We start from the raw sequence: 16,338 nt of genomic DNA on the forward strand, positions 1-16,338 counted from the left end.
ACTTACCATTGATGTTAACTAATGAGAGAATATTATCCTGATGATCCAGGATGCGTTTAACTTCAAGAACATCCCAGCCTACAGACCCATCAGTAGATGATATCAACCTAAAAATGACTTAAAAGAAAAAAATGGAAAAGAATGGTATTATATAGTTCAAGGAGGAGAAAATCTAATTAATGCTCAAATAGCAAACGTACTGTTAAAGGGAAGTGCTTATATGTTAAATAAACTAGAATATCAGATACACAACTTGTTAAAAATTGCTCTCTAAAGAAAACCTTGACTTTTTCCAAATATTTTCATCAAATTCTCAAAAGTAGTGATACAATATTTGATTTCTCCATTAAAGTCCTACTCTGATGATTAATCATGGTGTGGAGATGAAGTCAGGGAGGCACAAGCAATGGAAGAATCTATCAAGCTGGAAAGGTTCTAAGTATGGAGCATTTTCTAGTGCCAGGCACTATTCTAAGTGTTTGGAATATAAAGAAAGGGGAAAAAAGAACTCAGTCCCTTGCCTCAAACAGTTCCTGTTCTCATAGGGGAATATGAAGGGTCTACATCTGCCACCTCAAGAATGACTTGGCTAAGTCCAGGGCTGCATTACCAGAAGGTTGGTTATTAAGCAATGAATTTTGGTTTTGTTTATAGTAACTTATGAAGCCCACATACTGAGGTCTGGAGGGGATTGCAATCTGCATGGGTAAAGGGAATACTCATACTGATGAAATCATAGACCAGTTAAAATACTAAAGGAATGTTCTATCGAAGATTTTAAGTGAATTCATCCTCAGAACTTTCTACTTTTTCACTCTAACCAGGGATGCCTCAGTATTAGCCTACACTGGCTACCTTTGGCTCTACTCCCAGACTGAAATCCATAATCAAGCAAATAAACACAGCCCTCATTAACACCCTTGACTTTTTTCACTGTGCTAATTCCAAAGACCCAGATCACAGCCCCAAATTATAACTGCTTTACTCATTCCTGCTCCCTGACTGAAGAACACTGCTGGAGATAAAGAACTAAGTGTGCTGATTCAGTCCTCAACAAATTCTTGCTAATTTCTGCTGGGCCTTCACCAATGCCCAGTGAATTCTTTAATAAAGATATATAAAAATCCCCATTTAATATGAATAATTTTGAAAGAAGAAGCAGTAATTAAAAACACATATATGCTAGACTTCTGATTTCACAGATGGCAGGAATTCCCATATGAGAAAACTTCCCTCTGCCAATGCAAATCAGCACCTTCTCTGTAACTGAGAAGCTTAGAGAACTGCTCAGGGCATAGGGCACACAGCTAGTGCGTATTAGACAAGCAGGGGACCCAGATCCTCTTGGCTCTGAGGCTACTCCACAAAAGCTTGGTGGAAATACTTCATCTGAAAAATTAAAAATTAAAAGAAAAATGGGACCTGAAAAGAAGTATTATATTGCTCCCAGAAATCCTAGAAATCTTCTGAGAATGCTCTGTTGAGCTCATGACTGTGACTTTTATGGAAAAACTACATATTGGGTAGGAGGAACAGGAGGATGAAGAGAAAAAAGAGGAAAAGGAGGAAAAAGGGGAGGAGGAATAGGAGGGAAACAAACAGATTATGAAACACCTGAAGCCAAAGACCATAAAAAGAAACCTAACAGGAAAATCTTATTTTCTAAATGAAAAAGAAACTAAAATGCTTAAGTAAAAGAAAATGAACTCTATTCTTATTTTGGGATAGCTACGAAAAAATGTAGAAGAAAATGTGTTTAAGAATAATTATGTTCATGAAAGTATTTGCTAAATAAAATTAATTCTCTCATTTCTTTTGCAGGCCACGATAGCCTTGTTTATAGCCAGACCACTAGGATTTTTTTGTTATTTTCATTTCAGTGAAATAAGAAAACTAGAGTACTCTAGAAGTTGTAAAAATCCTCTGACCTCTACTCTGTGGGCAATGAAAGACAAAGCTGGGTGCCTGGAAAAATATTTCTCAGAGTTGATTAGGTATACTAAGAGTTTCTAATTAGAAGGGCACAGGTAGGTGTTACTGCAAACTAGGAATTGTAGATAGCAAGTTAAACAATGCCAAATAAAGCACGTCTACACGACATGTATTGGCATGCTGATTCATGGACATGCAATAATTCAGTAGGTATTCTTAGGGAGAAATAGCATACGTCAAGTCTGAGAGTAACATACTCTTTCTCTTCCTTTTCTTCTCACACCACGTTTATATGTATGTGCTCCCTCCTGCATGGGGCTGAGGGGTGGCTTTCGGCCTGGACAAAACAATCAAAGCTACAGCAACAACAAGACCCCGGCCAAATACTCACTCAGTTCTTTGCCAACTGCTGCTGCGACACAGTTCTTAGGTAACTCCATCAAAGCGCTGATCCCTTCAAAAGCATTAAAAAAAGCAATGGGTAGACAATTATTTTCTTCATAAATTCAAACAAAAGCGACACAAATCCTCTCTTCTAAATTTCACACAAAATGGGAGAGGCAGCATGACGTTGTAGGCCGGTGGCCTTGAAGACAACACAACCTGGGTTCATGTCTTGCCCTGCCACAAACTGGCTAGTGACCCTAAGCAAGTCACTTACCCTCAGTGCTCCAGGCAACTCTTCAGGACTATAACTTGAAAAAAAAGCTGCAGATTTGCCCTTTACTGAAAGTTTTCTATACCAATAAAATCACAGATAGGAATAAAAACAACCCCCTCCCCCCCAAAAAAAAATAAATTGACATGCTTTTCAACAATACACTACAAGAGGATTATGCCTATTTCTCCCATAAACAATGAAATTATTTTGTGAATATAAATGAAGTCCCAAAATCTTTCACTTGTGCCCACCTTCACAAAGTGTCACAAAGATGATGTAATTTCTCTGGTATCCTTCAAGTTCAACAGCACCTATTTCAATGGCAGGCTGAGATCAGGGGTACAGTGTATTAGTGTGAAAACTAAGTTTTTTCCTGTTTTGTCTTAATATGCTCCCAACCATAGCTTCAGGGCATCTTAGGCTAAGTAACTGAGCTCGCTAGCCTCAGCCCATGGTTTTCAAAGTAAATTTGTAAATTCCAAATCCTGAAAGAATGAAATACAACATTGTGCCATAATACAAAAATTAATTTAAATACTATAATTTTGACTTTCTAGGAATAATTGATTGGCATATAGGATTTTTGTTAGTACAATCTTAGGGTAACTGCAGAAGTTCAAGTCATTTGGAAAATGTTGCAGTGATTACTGTTTTTAGCAAAGAAGAAAGAATTTACATATTGGGTTTAGAACAGTCAAAGGTGCTAGCAATAAATCATTTTCTTAAGGTATTTCAAAAATTTATGTCAAAAACAGACAGCATAGCATAGTGAAGAGAATGGTAGCTTGTCATAATGACTTGAATTCAACTCTTATCTCTTATAGATTCTAATTGTTTGACCAAGGACAAGTCTTTTTAAAAACTATACTAGACTCTACCATCTACCTACCATCTCTAGCTACTTTCCTACATTTTTCCTCCTTTTGTAGCCAAATTCCTAGGGGAAAAAAACAAAACTATCTATATTCATTAAGTCTATTTCTTCTCTTTTTACTCCTCAACCTTCTACAATCTGGCTTCTAACCTTACTCAACTGAAAAGGTCTCTCCAAAGTTATCAATGACCTCTTTTTTAAAAAGAATAAATTTTATTAGTCTTCTATTTTTCTATCATATATTATTTTTCACTTTATCTTTCTACCTCACCCACTTCCAGGCAGCCACCCCTTATAATAAATACCTTAAAAAGAAAAAGGTCCACAAACTAACTGAACAACATATCAAACAAATCTGACAGTCTATGCAGTATTATTACAGCCACGGTCGAAAGGGGATTATTCTCAATCTCTTCTTTAAAGTTAAGGTTGATCATTCTACTTTTGCTGTTTCTGGTTTCAATTGTTTTGTCGTCACTCTCTCCACCTGCGTTATGGCCATTGTGTTTTCCTGGTTCTCCTGATTTCACTTTGCACAGAAGTTCATATAAGTCTTTCCACGCTTGTTGGTAGTAGTCATCATGCTCATTTTTTCTCGTAGCATAGTAATGTTCCATTAAATTCACGTACCACAATTTGTTTAGCCATTCTCCAATCAACAGGCTTTGTTTCTGTGTCTTTGCTACCAAAAAAAGTACTGCTGTAGATATTTTGGTGTAAATAAGGCCATTCTTTTTGTCCCTGACCTCTTTGGGAAAATGCCTACCAGGGAAATCTCTGGGCCAAAAAGTATGGACATTTTAGTCACTTTCTTGGTATAGTTCCCACCTGTTTTCTAGAATGATTATACACAATTCTACAACAATGGTTGTACATTGCACATAGCTCTACCAACAATGCAAAGCCATCTTTCTAGAACCCCTTCTACACTAATTTTTTTTTATCATTCTTGCCAATTTAATGAGTGAGGTGAAACTTTACTGTTGTTTTGATTTGCACTTCTCTTATTAGTGATTTGGAATATTCTTTCATGCAGTTATGAATAGTTTACAATTCTTTTGAGAAATGTTTGTTGCCACATGTATTGGATTTTGTGCTTGTTTATTTCTATTAGCTATTATATGCCTTGGATGACAATGGCCTTTCTTCAATCCTAAGCCTGGGATTTTATGACACAGCTCTGTCTCTCTTGGCTCTCCTCTGGCCTATCACAACATCTCTTGTACTTGTCCCCTCCTCTCAATCCACACAGTCATCATTCTAATTCAGCCCCTCGTCACCTCTTGCCTAGACTCTTGCACTAGCCTCTTAATTGTTGTGGAGGTAGAAAGCGCAAGATATGGCAATAGACTAGATACAAGAGATAAGAGATGGTGATGAGTGCAGGATAATGCCAAGGCTACAAACCTGGATAGTGGTGCCTTTAATAAAATTTAGAAGGTTTAAAAGAGAAGAGGGTTTAGGAACAAAGGTAATGATTTCAGTTAGGGATATGTTGATTTTGAGGTGTCTCTAGGACACTCGGTTTGAAATATCCAATAGAAAATTGCTAATAAGACGCAAGCTCATGGAAGAGACTACAGCTGGATGCAGGTCACAAAGATGATAAACCCATGGAAGCTGATCAAGAGAGGGGGAGAGACAGAGACAGACAGACAGACAGAGAGACAGAGAACACATGGGGAAGAGGGTTTGGGACAGAACCTTGGGGGAATACTTATGGTAAAAGAGTATGACATGAATAATAAGCCAGCAAAGAAAATGATAGAGAAAAGTGGGAGGAGAACAGGAGAAAATTTCACAAAAACCCAGAAAGGAAAGGGCATCCCAGAGAGCATGGTCAACATTGTCAAATGCAACAGATTAGCTGAAAAAGATGAAAACTAAAAGAAGACTATCCCATCTGGCAATTAGATCACTGGTAACTTTGGAGAAAACAGTTTCAATTGTGGGATACGGATGGAAGCCAAATTGTTTCCAACCTCATCCTGCAGTTAAGGAGTGAGAGGAGATGAAAGGGAGGCAGCAAGACACTTTTCTCAAGGAGTTTGGCTGCAAAAGAGAGGATAGACACAGAACAAAAGTTTGCCAAGCAGGGAAATGAAGATCTGTCAAGGATGGGGAGACTCAGAGATGTCTGAAGACAGTAAGGAAGGGACCAGTAGACAGGGGAAGATTGTTGATTTAGGGGCTGAAAGGAGAAATGGAGTTTACAATCCATCAGAGACGACTAGACAGAAGGGAATCAAGGGCACATGTTAGGAAGGGGTTGGTCTTGGCAAGGAAAAAGCCTACCTCATGGCATTTCCTCTCAAAACTGAGCCCTGAAGATGACTGTTACAAACTGTGGCTCTCACCAGCTATCTTGGTCTTGGTCTTTCCAGCCTGGTGAGTCAGCCACCTCCAGGTGGCTACTTGCAAGTAGCTAGGTGGTACAGTGCACAGAACAGTGGGCCTGGAGTTAAGAAGACCTGAGTTCAGATCCAGCCTCAGATACTTACTAGCTAGACAAGTCACCTAACCCCATTTGCCTCAGTTTCCTCATCTGGAAAATGAGCTGGAGAAGGAAATAACAAACCACTCCAGTATCTTCGCCAAGAAAATCCCACATGAGGTCACCAAGAGTTGGACAGGACTGAACAACAGAAATCCTACTAAACAATTTTCTCATAATTCAGCTTACCTTTGAATCAGCAAGGAATGACCACATTCTTAGGTTGGGAAATTTTTTCCCTCTAGCAGGAAGAGCTGAGATTTGCGTGTGAATGAGGTAAAAACTTTTTGTTTTTGCATTTTTTTTGAAATGTAAATGTAGTTGAACAAGCAGTCTTCTACTGATGATCCTAACTGTGAGAGTAATACTAGTTGTATATGGGCATAGCCAGCCTTTTGAGGGGCGGGCCTTACCTGTGTTCCTAGAATTTGGGGATTTCTTAAAACCTGTACTGAAGGAACTTGTAGGAACTTTTTACACAGCAATTGTGAGACCACTGGGAGCTGTGATGTGGACTTTGTTAAGTCTTTGGGTTAAGGCACAGAGGAAGCATTCTCTCTAAGAGTTCTGAGACTTTAACAGATTGAGGATGCGGATAAATGTACCCCACAATTCACAGAAGTGCTGCATCAATTTAAAAAGACATCTCTTCTCCTTCTCCTCCTCTCTTCTTCTCCCTCCTTCTTCCTCTCTCTCTCTCTCTCTCTCTCTCTCTCTCTCTCTCTCTCTCTCTCTCTCTCTCTCTCTCTCTCTCTCTCTCCTCTCTCTCTCTCCCCCCCCCTTCCACCCCCTTCACTGGCCCTAGGAGAGTAGGCACTGGCATGGACAGTGGAACAGTTCTAATACAGTCCTTTGCTTGCTATAATCTATAATCTGAAACTGATAGGGACTGCAGAATCAAAGGGTGGTGGTGTTGGGAGGTGATTTGCTTTCTTGGGAGGGAGAGGAAGGAAGGCAAAGTGTCTGTTCAGTCCTACAGAAGGGGGAGAGGCATTGATTTGACATTCCTCCTGCAACAGTATTCCTAGAAAAGTCCTGACTGGTGGGAAAGGGAACTCTTGTGGGAGGTTGTATAAGGCAATTCTTGGTATTGATTTTAGCCCTATAATAAGCTGCATGCAAAAATGTCATGAGGAACAGTAACTGTAGGTAGTGTCATCATCTTTATCATTGCCATGATATTCCTGGTACTGTCACATATTTACACTAAGAAACCTTCACTGTGAACTGAAAAGATTTGGGCATCACTCAACCATACGGATCCAGTCATTTGGATCCAGGAGTCATTCCTGTTGAAACAGAAAGGAAGAGCCTGGGATTTCTGGTCTTCCTTCTCTCATGTTCAATCACTGCCTCATTGCTAACTATTCCTGTACCCAAAAACATGAGGACTGTCCCTCTCCCTGATGCGAAAACTGACCTGCAGCTTAACATGCATATGACACAACACCCAGAGAACTAGAACTGCTTTAAGAGGAACAAAAGTCAGACTTCCACCACTGCCAAAGTAACTATAATGAGCAGATACTGGCCTAGCAGAAACAAGCCCTGCCTTTGAAGGCTTGGGTTCCAATTCTGACTCTCCTACCACTTAGCTCTATGATCTTGGGTGAGTTTCTTCCCCTCTAAAGGCCTCAATTTCTGCTATGAAATGAAAGGACTGAACTAGATGACTTCTAAAGGCAGCCAGAGATCTACTTCAGGTGGCAGTCAGTTATCTGACGACACAGCGTCAGAGACACATCTTCTACCCTCTGCTTTTTTGAAAATTAAGTTGCTGTCTCTTCACCAAAATCCTCTTCCAGTGCTTCATCATGGCATGGAGGCAGCCCTGGGTTCCTAGAGGCTATTTCTGTGGAGGGTTACCTCTGCAGATCCTGCCTAGCTGGCTAGGCCTGGCAATGAACTCTATCTCTCATTTGAGGACCAGGCTACATTAAATTAACAGAGGTTCATCACCAGATTGGCCATGGGTGATAAATTTTTCAACCATAGCAGCTCTTGAAGACCAACTGCTGTTGTTCAGTCATTTCAGTCATGAATTCTTCGTGACCCCATTTGAGCAAAGACACTAGAGTAGTTTGCTATTTTCTTCTCCAGCTCATTTTACCGATGAGGAACTGAGGCAAATAAGGTTAAGTGACTTGCCCAGGGTCACAAAGCTAATAAGTGTCTGAGGCCAGATGAGTGTTCCTGACTCCAGGCCTGGCATTCTGTTGCACTGTGCCATCTAGCTGTCATGAAGATCAACTATTAAATTATATAATGTTTGCAATCTGTCAGTGGTGAGAGTATCTATACTGACGAAATCAAGATCTTAAAATATTGGAATATGTTGCTGTCACCTTTCTAACTATAACTGTACAAATCAAGATGGTTATTAGGTCTCACCATCTTGAACCTAATGCTGTAATCCATAAGGATTCTAGCTCAAATGGTTACAACTCAACAGTCCCTATATCCACTTCCAAAAATGGAGTTAGTGTGGTAGCAATCCTCAGACATTTTAAAATTTTTGGTATGCTACAACTCAGAGAAAGAAGTGATAGCGAGTTCTAATTAAAGTTCCATCTTTATTGTACAGCAAGAACATCTAATGAGAAAGTAAAGCTAATTGTACTCATTGGCCAACTATTCTTAAAGCTAACAACTGTCCCCTTTGTTTCGTTCTGAACAGAATAACCACTACTTTAAAAACAACTGTCCCATAAATGGAGCTAGAGTTATAAAAGTGGTATTATGAGACAGAGGGGCTAATGGCAAAATGTCTTCACTACTGATTGCCTGGCATTCAGGCAACAGGAAAACCAGAGCATGGTAACATCACAATTCACTGGCCTGGAGTCTTTTCAAAGTTTTCTAATAGATTCCACCTTCACATGAAATACTCCTTATTTAAAGGTTTTTGTTACCCCTTGGGACCTCTGACAAACTGACCCATACTGTGATCACATAATGGCTAAGGCCCAGACATCAGCCCACTGATGAAAGGAAGAATGGCATGGTATCTGATTTTTCCATTAACACATATGACGTTTTTTAAAACATTGTTTCACAATACAGCTACCAATAATTTGCTGGAAAAGATGCAGAGAGAACCACAAGCCTGTGTGAGAAACAGAAAGGAAAATTTGGATGTAAACGAAGAGACATACCTTATGATAATAGCAGAGAGTAGAGAGGTATGCTCTAGATTCAAACGAGGTTGTTAGTAACAAAACCTTGAGGCAGGAGGTTAAATTGCAATACCTGGTAGTGTTTGTGTATATACATGTGCTAAGCCATCTCATTATTTTTCTGATATTTTATAATATCTATGCGGAGTAAATGCTAGTTCCAACTGTGAGCTATAAATGTGGTTCACGGTACTCACACTGCCTATAAAACTTCAACAAGGTGCACAAAATTATTCTTCCCAGTGTGCCTGTAAGCTCTTTGGATTACTTTAGCACAGTGTATTTTTAACAGTACAACACACATTTTCAAGTTGTACTTAAATGTACTGATTTTTATTCAAATATGTTTATCTTGTAAAATGAATGTCATTTAAAGAAATCCTTATCACTGGACAAAAGTGAATAACTTACTCAGGAAACATTTCAAGCCTTGCACAGTACTTTATGTGCATCATTTCACAACAGCTTAGTGGAGGGAGTTCTTTCCATTTTACAAATGAGGACAGAGAGGTTAAATGACTCAAGTGCATAGGATCCTAGATCTGGAGATGAAAGGTACCTGAGAGGCCATCTAGTTCAACTGCTCTCATTTTATGAATGAAGAAGATGACCCCCTGACAGGTTAAATGACTTGTCCACTGGTAGTAACCACTAGAAAATTCAAAAGAAGAGGATTTCGTTGGTGAATTCACCATAGAAGAATATCAAAATAAGTCCAATTTTTAAAAGTTGAAGTATTCTTCAGGGTCTATACTGAAGCCAAATCTCCTTATGGGAAATAAGCCTTCAGACCCTCATATGGTCATGAAACCCAATGGAGTAAGGTCTATGGCCATCTCTTCAGGCCTCAGATGTTGAATGCTGAAAAGCAGCATATGAATACAACTTTTTCTCATCCACTGAACAAATGATAGTGTCCTTTCATTTTTAAGAACTCAGTAGAGTAGGTGGGGGCAGAAGGAGTTGAGAGCATTCAGAGTTTTTCCTTTCCACAGTTAACTGGTAAATAATAATGATGGAAAGTTTTTAAGAAGAACTATTGTGCTTTCAAGTGTAGTATTTACTAGTTCACTGTTATCTGAAATTTACTTTTACCTGTATCAAAGAGGTGACTAGTCTTACACAGGAGATCTAACTCTCGGTTCCAAACGCAGAGGTCACTACCACCAGACAGCCAAACATCCAGTCTCTGAAGAACTGTCAAACACTGGAGAACCAAATATTTGAAATGTATTGAGTGCAAAAAAAAAAAAATCAACACAATGCTAAAATAAATTTCCATTTGGACAAAACTAGTTTTCTCAGGATCCTTTAAGTGAATCTCAACATTTCTATGAACAAGGTAATGTTTTGGGAAATGATGATGAATATTCACAAAATATAAGCATTCCAGCTCTGATAGCCACACAACCATTCACATCTTAACACTGCCTCCTTCCCCTCCCTCCAACTTGCCAGTATATTATCTTTCTAAGACTAAGAGAAAGACAAAAAGCAATTAAAGGTAGATAAAGTCTCTCAGGATCCCTATGTGTAATGAGAAGACAGTACTTTTGGAACACTTGCAACTCAGTTATTAAAACATCTCATATTTCTCCTGCTGCTTAAGTGAGCCATCATTGAATTTTAGCTATAAATTAAATTGAGCCCTGTAATAGTCTTAACAATCTCCTATTTAAAATGGTAGTGCTTAGTATGCAAATGTTATTGACTGAGTAGTTTTACTAGAAAACCCTATTTAGAGCACTTAGCCATATCACTGATTCAGTTACACTGAGGGTCAAATCACGTGTGGTACTTATTTAGGTAGAATACACTTCTGTATAGAGAAAATGTAAAGTCCATAAAGTAGATGTCATATGGGGTAAACAGTATCATCACAGAGTTAAATTTTGCCTCCTAGCTCCCCTAACAGAATTACAACATAATTCTCTACTATACAATTCATCTATTTAGTCCTAGATAGTATTCCTTTTTTCAAAAAATTATTGATTTTTAAAAATTATTATATCACCTACATTTCCCAATGTACTTCTCCCTGTCCCTCTACCAGAGAGTCATTTACAACAAATAAAAAAGAAAAACAATTTGGCAAAACTAACCAACATATCAAAAAAAGACTGACATTTATATGCAGTGTTTCACACTCACGGTCAGTCCCTTAACCTCTGCAAAGAAGTGGAAGAGATACTATATCTTACATATCTTCTTTGAGACCAACTTTGGGCATTACAATTTCACAAAACTCAATTTTAATTGTTTTGTTGTTGTTTTCATTTACCTAGGGTATAATCATTGTGTATATTGTTTTCCTAGTTCTGCTTAGTTCACTCTGTAACAGTTCTCATAATAATTATATCTAACATTTCTACAGTGTACTTTAGGGTTTGTAAAATGCTTTACATATTATCCAATTTGATATGTCTTCCTTCCCATGCTTCTCTGCATTCATCACATCTATTATGCCCTTCCTTAGTACAGTAGTATTCCATTTCATGCATATACCACAATCTGTTTAGCCATTCTCCAGTCCACAGGCATCTACTTTGTTTCCAGTTTGTTCATTTGCTTTTGACTGGACTTTATGCCCCTCTCTGGTTTCTGGATTGCCTCAAATGATATATATTCTTAATAAACAATTTTTACTCCATCTACTCCCCTCCCCCCCCACTTCCTTAATCTCTCCTTTTTCTTTTAAATAAGAAATACTCACCCTTTCTAGAGCCATGCTCCAGGCATTAGTCTCAACTTATAGAAGGCCAAATTTGCCTCTTTTCTTTAGGGTCTCTGGTTCCCTTATTGGTCACCCGTAATTTCTATACAGACATTTAAGACTGTGGATTTTATTGCTGGCTCCTTTCTTGAGTGTTACATCCTGTGAACTTCTAGCTATTTTCAAAGCTACTTTCCTTACAACATTGAGACTGTCGTCTTTATATAGAGTTGAACCTGTCTAAATCAGCAGTGGCTGGTACTCATTATGACAAATGTTGAGTTTTCTGTCACATTTTGGATATATACCTCAGGAAAACAGACAATCTCTTTTTTGTTAACATCAGGTTGACAAACAGCTAAGTAACTCTTTGCAGGGAGTCACCAACCACTAATATTTATCTCTTCTTCCCCTAACCTTATTAGATGACTTTTCCTCACCAATCTGCTGCAGACCTATCTTATCATTCTTTGGAGCCCGTACAGCCATTGCACTTTTAGAGCTTCCTGTGCCCTCCTTGGGAGGAAAAAGTCTCATTTTTATTGCTCAAAATCTTCAGTGGTCCTTCCTCCCTTTCTTCTTTGTGTAACAGCCTACCACCTTCCAATCTCCTGACAGGTCAGCATTCCATTCCCTTTTCAGATCCTTTTTCTTATTCCCATTGAAAGCTCTTTTTCCATTAAAAAAAAAGGGGGGGAAACACTTCCTTAGTGACCAGGAGAACAAAGATGTGTTCCTCAATCCTTTTAACTTCTATTCTAGGAGATAAACCAGCCTTCCTTTTGAACACAGATAAAAGTTCCCTGGTTGGGGCAGAAACACAAACATTGCACATTATTTGCAGATCACTGCAAAATTCTTTGTTTCTCATCCTTTCTGGCAGTGAGAATCTCAATCCTAGGCTGTTCTTGCTTTCAGCTTCCCTGAAAGGCTGCTGTGGCAAACCATTCCTTACCTGTGAAATGACAATGTTGGACCAGATGACCACTAGAGTCCCTTTCAACTCCAAACCTTAAGACCCTAAGCATCAAAGGAAGGATTTATTTCCAGTTCTGTCCTGACTCCAAGGCAAGCAGTTTTTTGACTAAACCATGCTATTTCTATTACAGAACTAGTAGACCTTTTACAATATACCAACTGCAGATGGATTAAAAACAAGTATTTATAGAAAATATGTTTCTAAAAATCTTCTAAAGAAGTCACTCTGATTTACTCCCCAGGAAGCAACATGAGAAAAAAATGATAAGCTCTATAAGGCAGTGACAGCATCTTTTCTAGTTTTTATCTACCAGAGGATCCAGTAAAGGGCTTCATAAATGTTTACTGAATTAAACATACTTTTAATTAAAGTAGTACCTATAATTTTTTTCCACAATAGGTGAAAGCAGAGAGAAAAAGAATGTTTTCTTCGTCTTTAAATACATATACACACATATCTTCCCTTACCCCTTAAATCATATATTACTATTTGGAATTTGAATAACGTAGAGTTTTTTTAGACAGTAATTACCTTTTCAGAATTATCTTTTCAGGAGTTTAAAGGTAAAAGATATTTTGCACAGGGATCATTTTAGACCATATAAACTGATAGATTTGAAAGAAGTCAATGTTTTAAATAGAATCTTCAAACAAAATTCTATGTTACTATCATATAAATCACTGATGTTTTAGAAATATAACTTTTTTCCTCAGAGAATAGCCACATGAAATGTTGCTCTTTTTTTTTACGAAAAGAGGTGATACTGACTTCTGGTATGTCAAGATTTTTTTTCTTTTAAAGGACTGTTTGCTACATTATCCCACTTATTTTCCTTTAAAATTATAAATTCATTCAATTAAATAAGAACTTATTAAGAACCTATTACGTGCCAAAGGCAGCTAGGTAGCACAGTGGATATAACATTGGGTTGGTATTAGGAAGACTCATCTTTGTGTTCAAATCTGGCCTCAGATACTAGCTGTGCGACCCTGGGCAAGTCACTTCACCCGATTTGCCTGAGTTTCCTTATCTGTAAAATGAGCTGGAGAAGGAAATGGCAAACCACTCCAGTATCTTTGCCAAGAAAACCCCAAATGGGGTCAAGAAGAGTTAAACACTACTGAAACAACTGAACGACATTATGTGCCAACTGCCATGAAAGCTATTAGACAACAGTAAATCTCATGTGGCTTTATCAAGAAGCATGTTTTCCCAAACTTCCTAATTGGATTCAGAAGCTAGAATGTTCCCAGATAACTTTTGTTTTCTTGTTACTGTTAATAACAGTAGCAGCAAAGAACAGGAAAGACTTACTTATTATTAGCCCATTAATTGATAAACTAGGAGTCTAATCGGTTAAGCAAAACCATTCCTCCTCTCCTGAAATGAGATCGAATGGAAAGTAAGAGAGATGTCAATAATATTTACTTAAAAGGGAGGAAATTATAAGAAAGCAGTCATTTACTTCTGCACAGTCATATACCATGAATGAAATTAATATACAATGGATGCCCAGAAGTAGTTCAGAGCCTGGTACCAAATATTATGTACCTTCTGCCAGGTATTCTCTTCTCCTCTAGGCCCAATTCTTCTAGCTGAATATAAGAATGACGATGATCAAGGAGAAAAGAGCCAAACTCCTTTACTCATCAACTAGAGTACTTAAGGGTAGATACCAGGTCAGTCCATGCTACTCACAAATTTATTCCTGGGCAACTGCAATATCCATCAAGATGAAGAACAAGGGCTCAAGAGGTTGTACCCACTTCTGGATTCATGAAGAATCCAAAGCCCAAGTCCAGCTATGATTATCAGAGAAGGTTTCCAGGATTCTCTCATGTTTTTAGCCAAGAAATGAGTACCATAATAAAATTGGCATGTATGATCTTCCAAGCATTTATTTTTACCATATTTCCCCAATGTATTCTAGAGGTATGTGGAAGAACCTGGACCACCCCTTTCTTCTCTTGCCTACTCTTATACCCCTCACTCACCGTCTGAGGTGGGATACACTGGGACCCAAGCACCCACTTCTTTGAGGGAACAATATGCTTTCTGGCAGCAAAATCACCTGGGGATTCTTTTTCAATAAACGGTGCTAACACAGGACTGGGACTTCCCTGGATTAAGGCCTGGGAAAATCCCATGTCTTTCAGCAGTAAACACTCTTACCCTTGAGCCTTGGAGAAACAGATAGATAAAATACATATCAACTTTACCTATACAACACAAAATGCATAATCTTCAAAGAAATGCAGATTCATATAAAGCAATGTATTAATGCAGGAATTTTCACTTTATCTGTTTCATGATTTAATATTTCTTAGACAAAGCAATAAAAGTAAATTATACACCACCACTACCACCCCCAACATTTACCTTGACCGTGGAATGGAAGCATGATACTTTCTGAACTTGTCTGCCAGTATCACAATCCCAAATCTGAATTTGTTGAGGAAATGCAAAGTAGTTTCTGAACACAACTCAGTCTTTATTATGAGATGCCTATCTTGTAGTTGTTTTAAATACTAAAAGTTTCTCCTTCCTGCTATAATGCATTTTAAAGTATTTTTTTAACTTTAGTGTTTTTAATACTATAGAAGCAACCTCACATACATTAGTTCACTTAGTAGAGTGGCAGGGGTGTGATCTACAACAATATTTTTTAAACTTTTTTTTCAATTAATAAGCATTTATGTTCTCTTTTTCTGACCTCCCCCTGACAACTGAAAACACAAAACCCAACCCTTGGAAGAAATACACAGTCAAGCACAACAAGTCCCCATATCAGCTCTGTTCAAAAATGTATCTCTCATTCTGCATCTTGCATCCAAAAGATATTATTACCAGATTACTCAAAACAACATTTGGCCCAAGGTTATAAAAATTACATATATCACGTAATTGCAGACTTGAAGCCAGAAAGGATTTTGGCATCCATCAGAACTGCCTACCCCTTCATTTTGTAGACCAGGAAATGGAGGCCAAGAGAGAGAAAACAAATCCCTAGGTCATACAGGTAGTAAGTGGCAGAGTCAGGATTTGAACCCACATTTTTGACTCCAGATCCAGTTCTCTTTCCACTACGAAAATCAAGAATATCTCTATACTAATAAATGATCATTATCATTAATTAAGCCAAGAAGACTCAGGTTCAAGTGCTATCTCTAACATACACTGACTGTGTGATCTACAAATCACATAATTTCTTAGTGCTCTAAAGCCAGAGATTCTCAAACTTTTTGGTCTCAACACCCTTTTACACTCTTAAAAATTACTGAGGATCCCAAAGAACTTTGTTTTATGTGATTTATATCTATCTAAAACTGATAAATTTTTAAAATATTAATTCATTAAAATAACAGTTATGAATCTATTACATGTTAAATTAATCTATTTTTTATGAAAAATATATTTTCAAAAACAAAAAAGTGAGAGTAGCACTGTTTTACATATTTTGCACATTTCTTTAATGTTTGGCTTTAGAAGACAACTGTATTCTCATATCT

The 16,338-nt window shown here is 37.9% G+C and overlaps 1 protein-coding gene across 1 annotated transcript in view; it reads right to left on the reverse strand.

Moving 5' to 3' along the window:
* The window catches only part of WDR41 (WD repeat domain 41), a 69,202-nt gene that overhangs the window by 19,632 nt on the left and 33,232 nt on the right, over positions 1-16,338 (reverse strand). The window contains 4 exon segments of the mRNA XM_020998416.2: positions 7-117; positions 2,324-2,386; positions 10,233-10,344; positions 15,209-15,271. Coding sequence (XP_020854075.1) covers positions 7-117; positions 2,324-2,386; positions 10,233-10,344; positions 15,209-15,271 — 349 coding nt within the window.

Source organism: Phascolarctos cinereus, unplaced genomic scaffold, assembly GCF_003287225.1.
Source record: "Phascolarctos cinereus isolate Bilbo 61053 unplaced genomic scaffold, phaCin_HiC Scaffold_4;HRSCAF=312, whole genome shotgun sequence".
NCBI classification, from domain to species: domain Eukaryota; kingdom Metazoa; phylum Chordata; class Mammalia; order Diprotodontia; family Phascolarctidae; genus Phascolarctos; species Phascolarctos cinereus.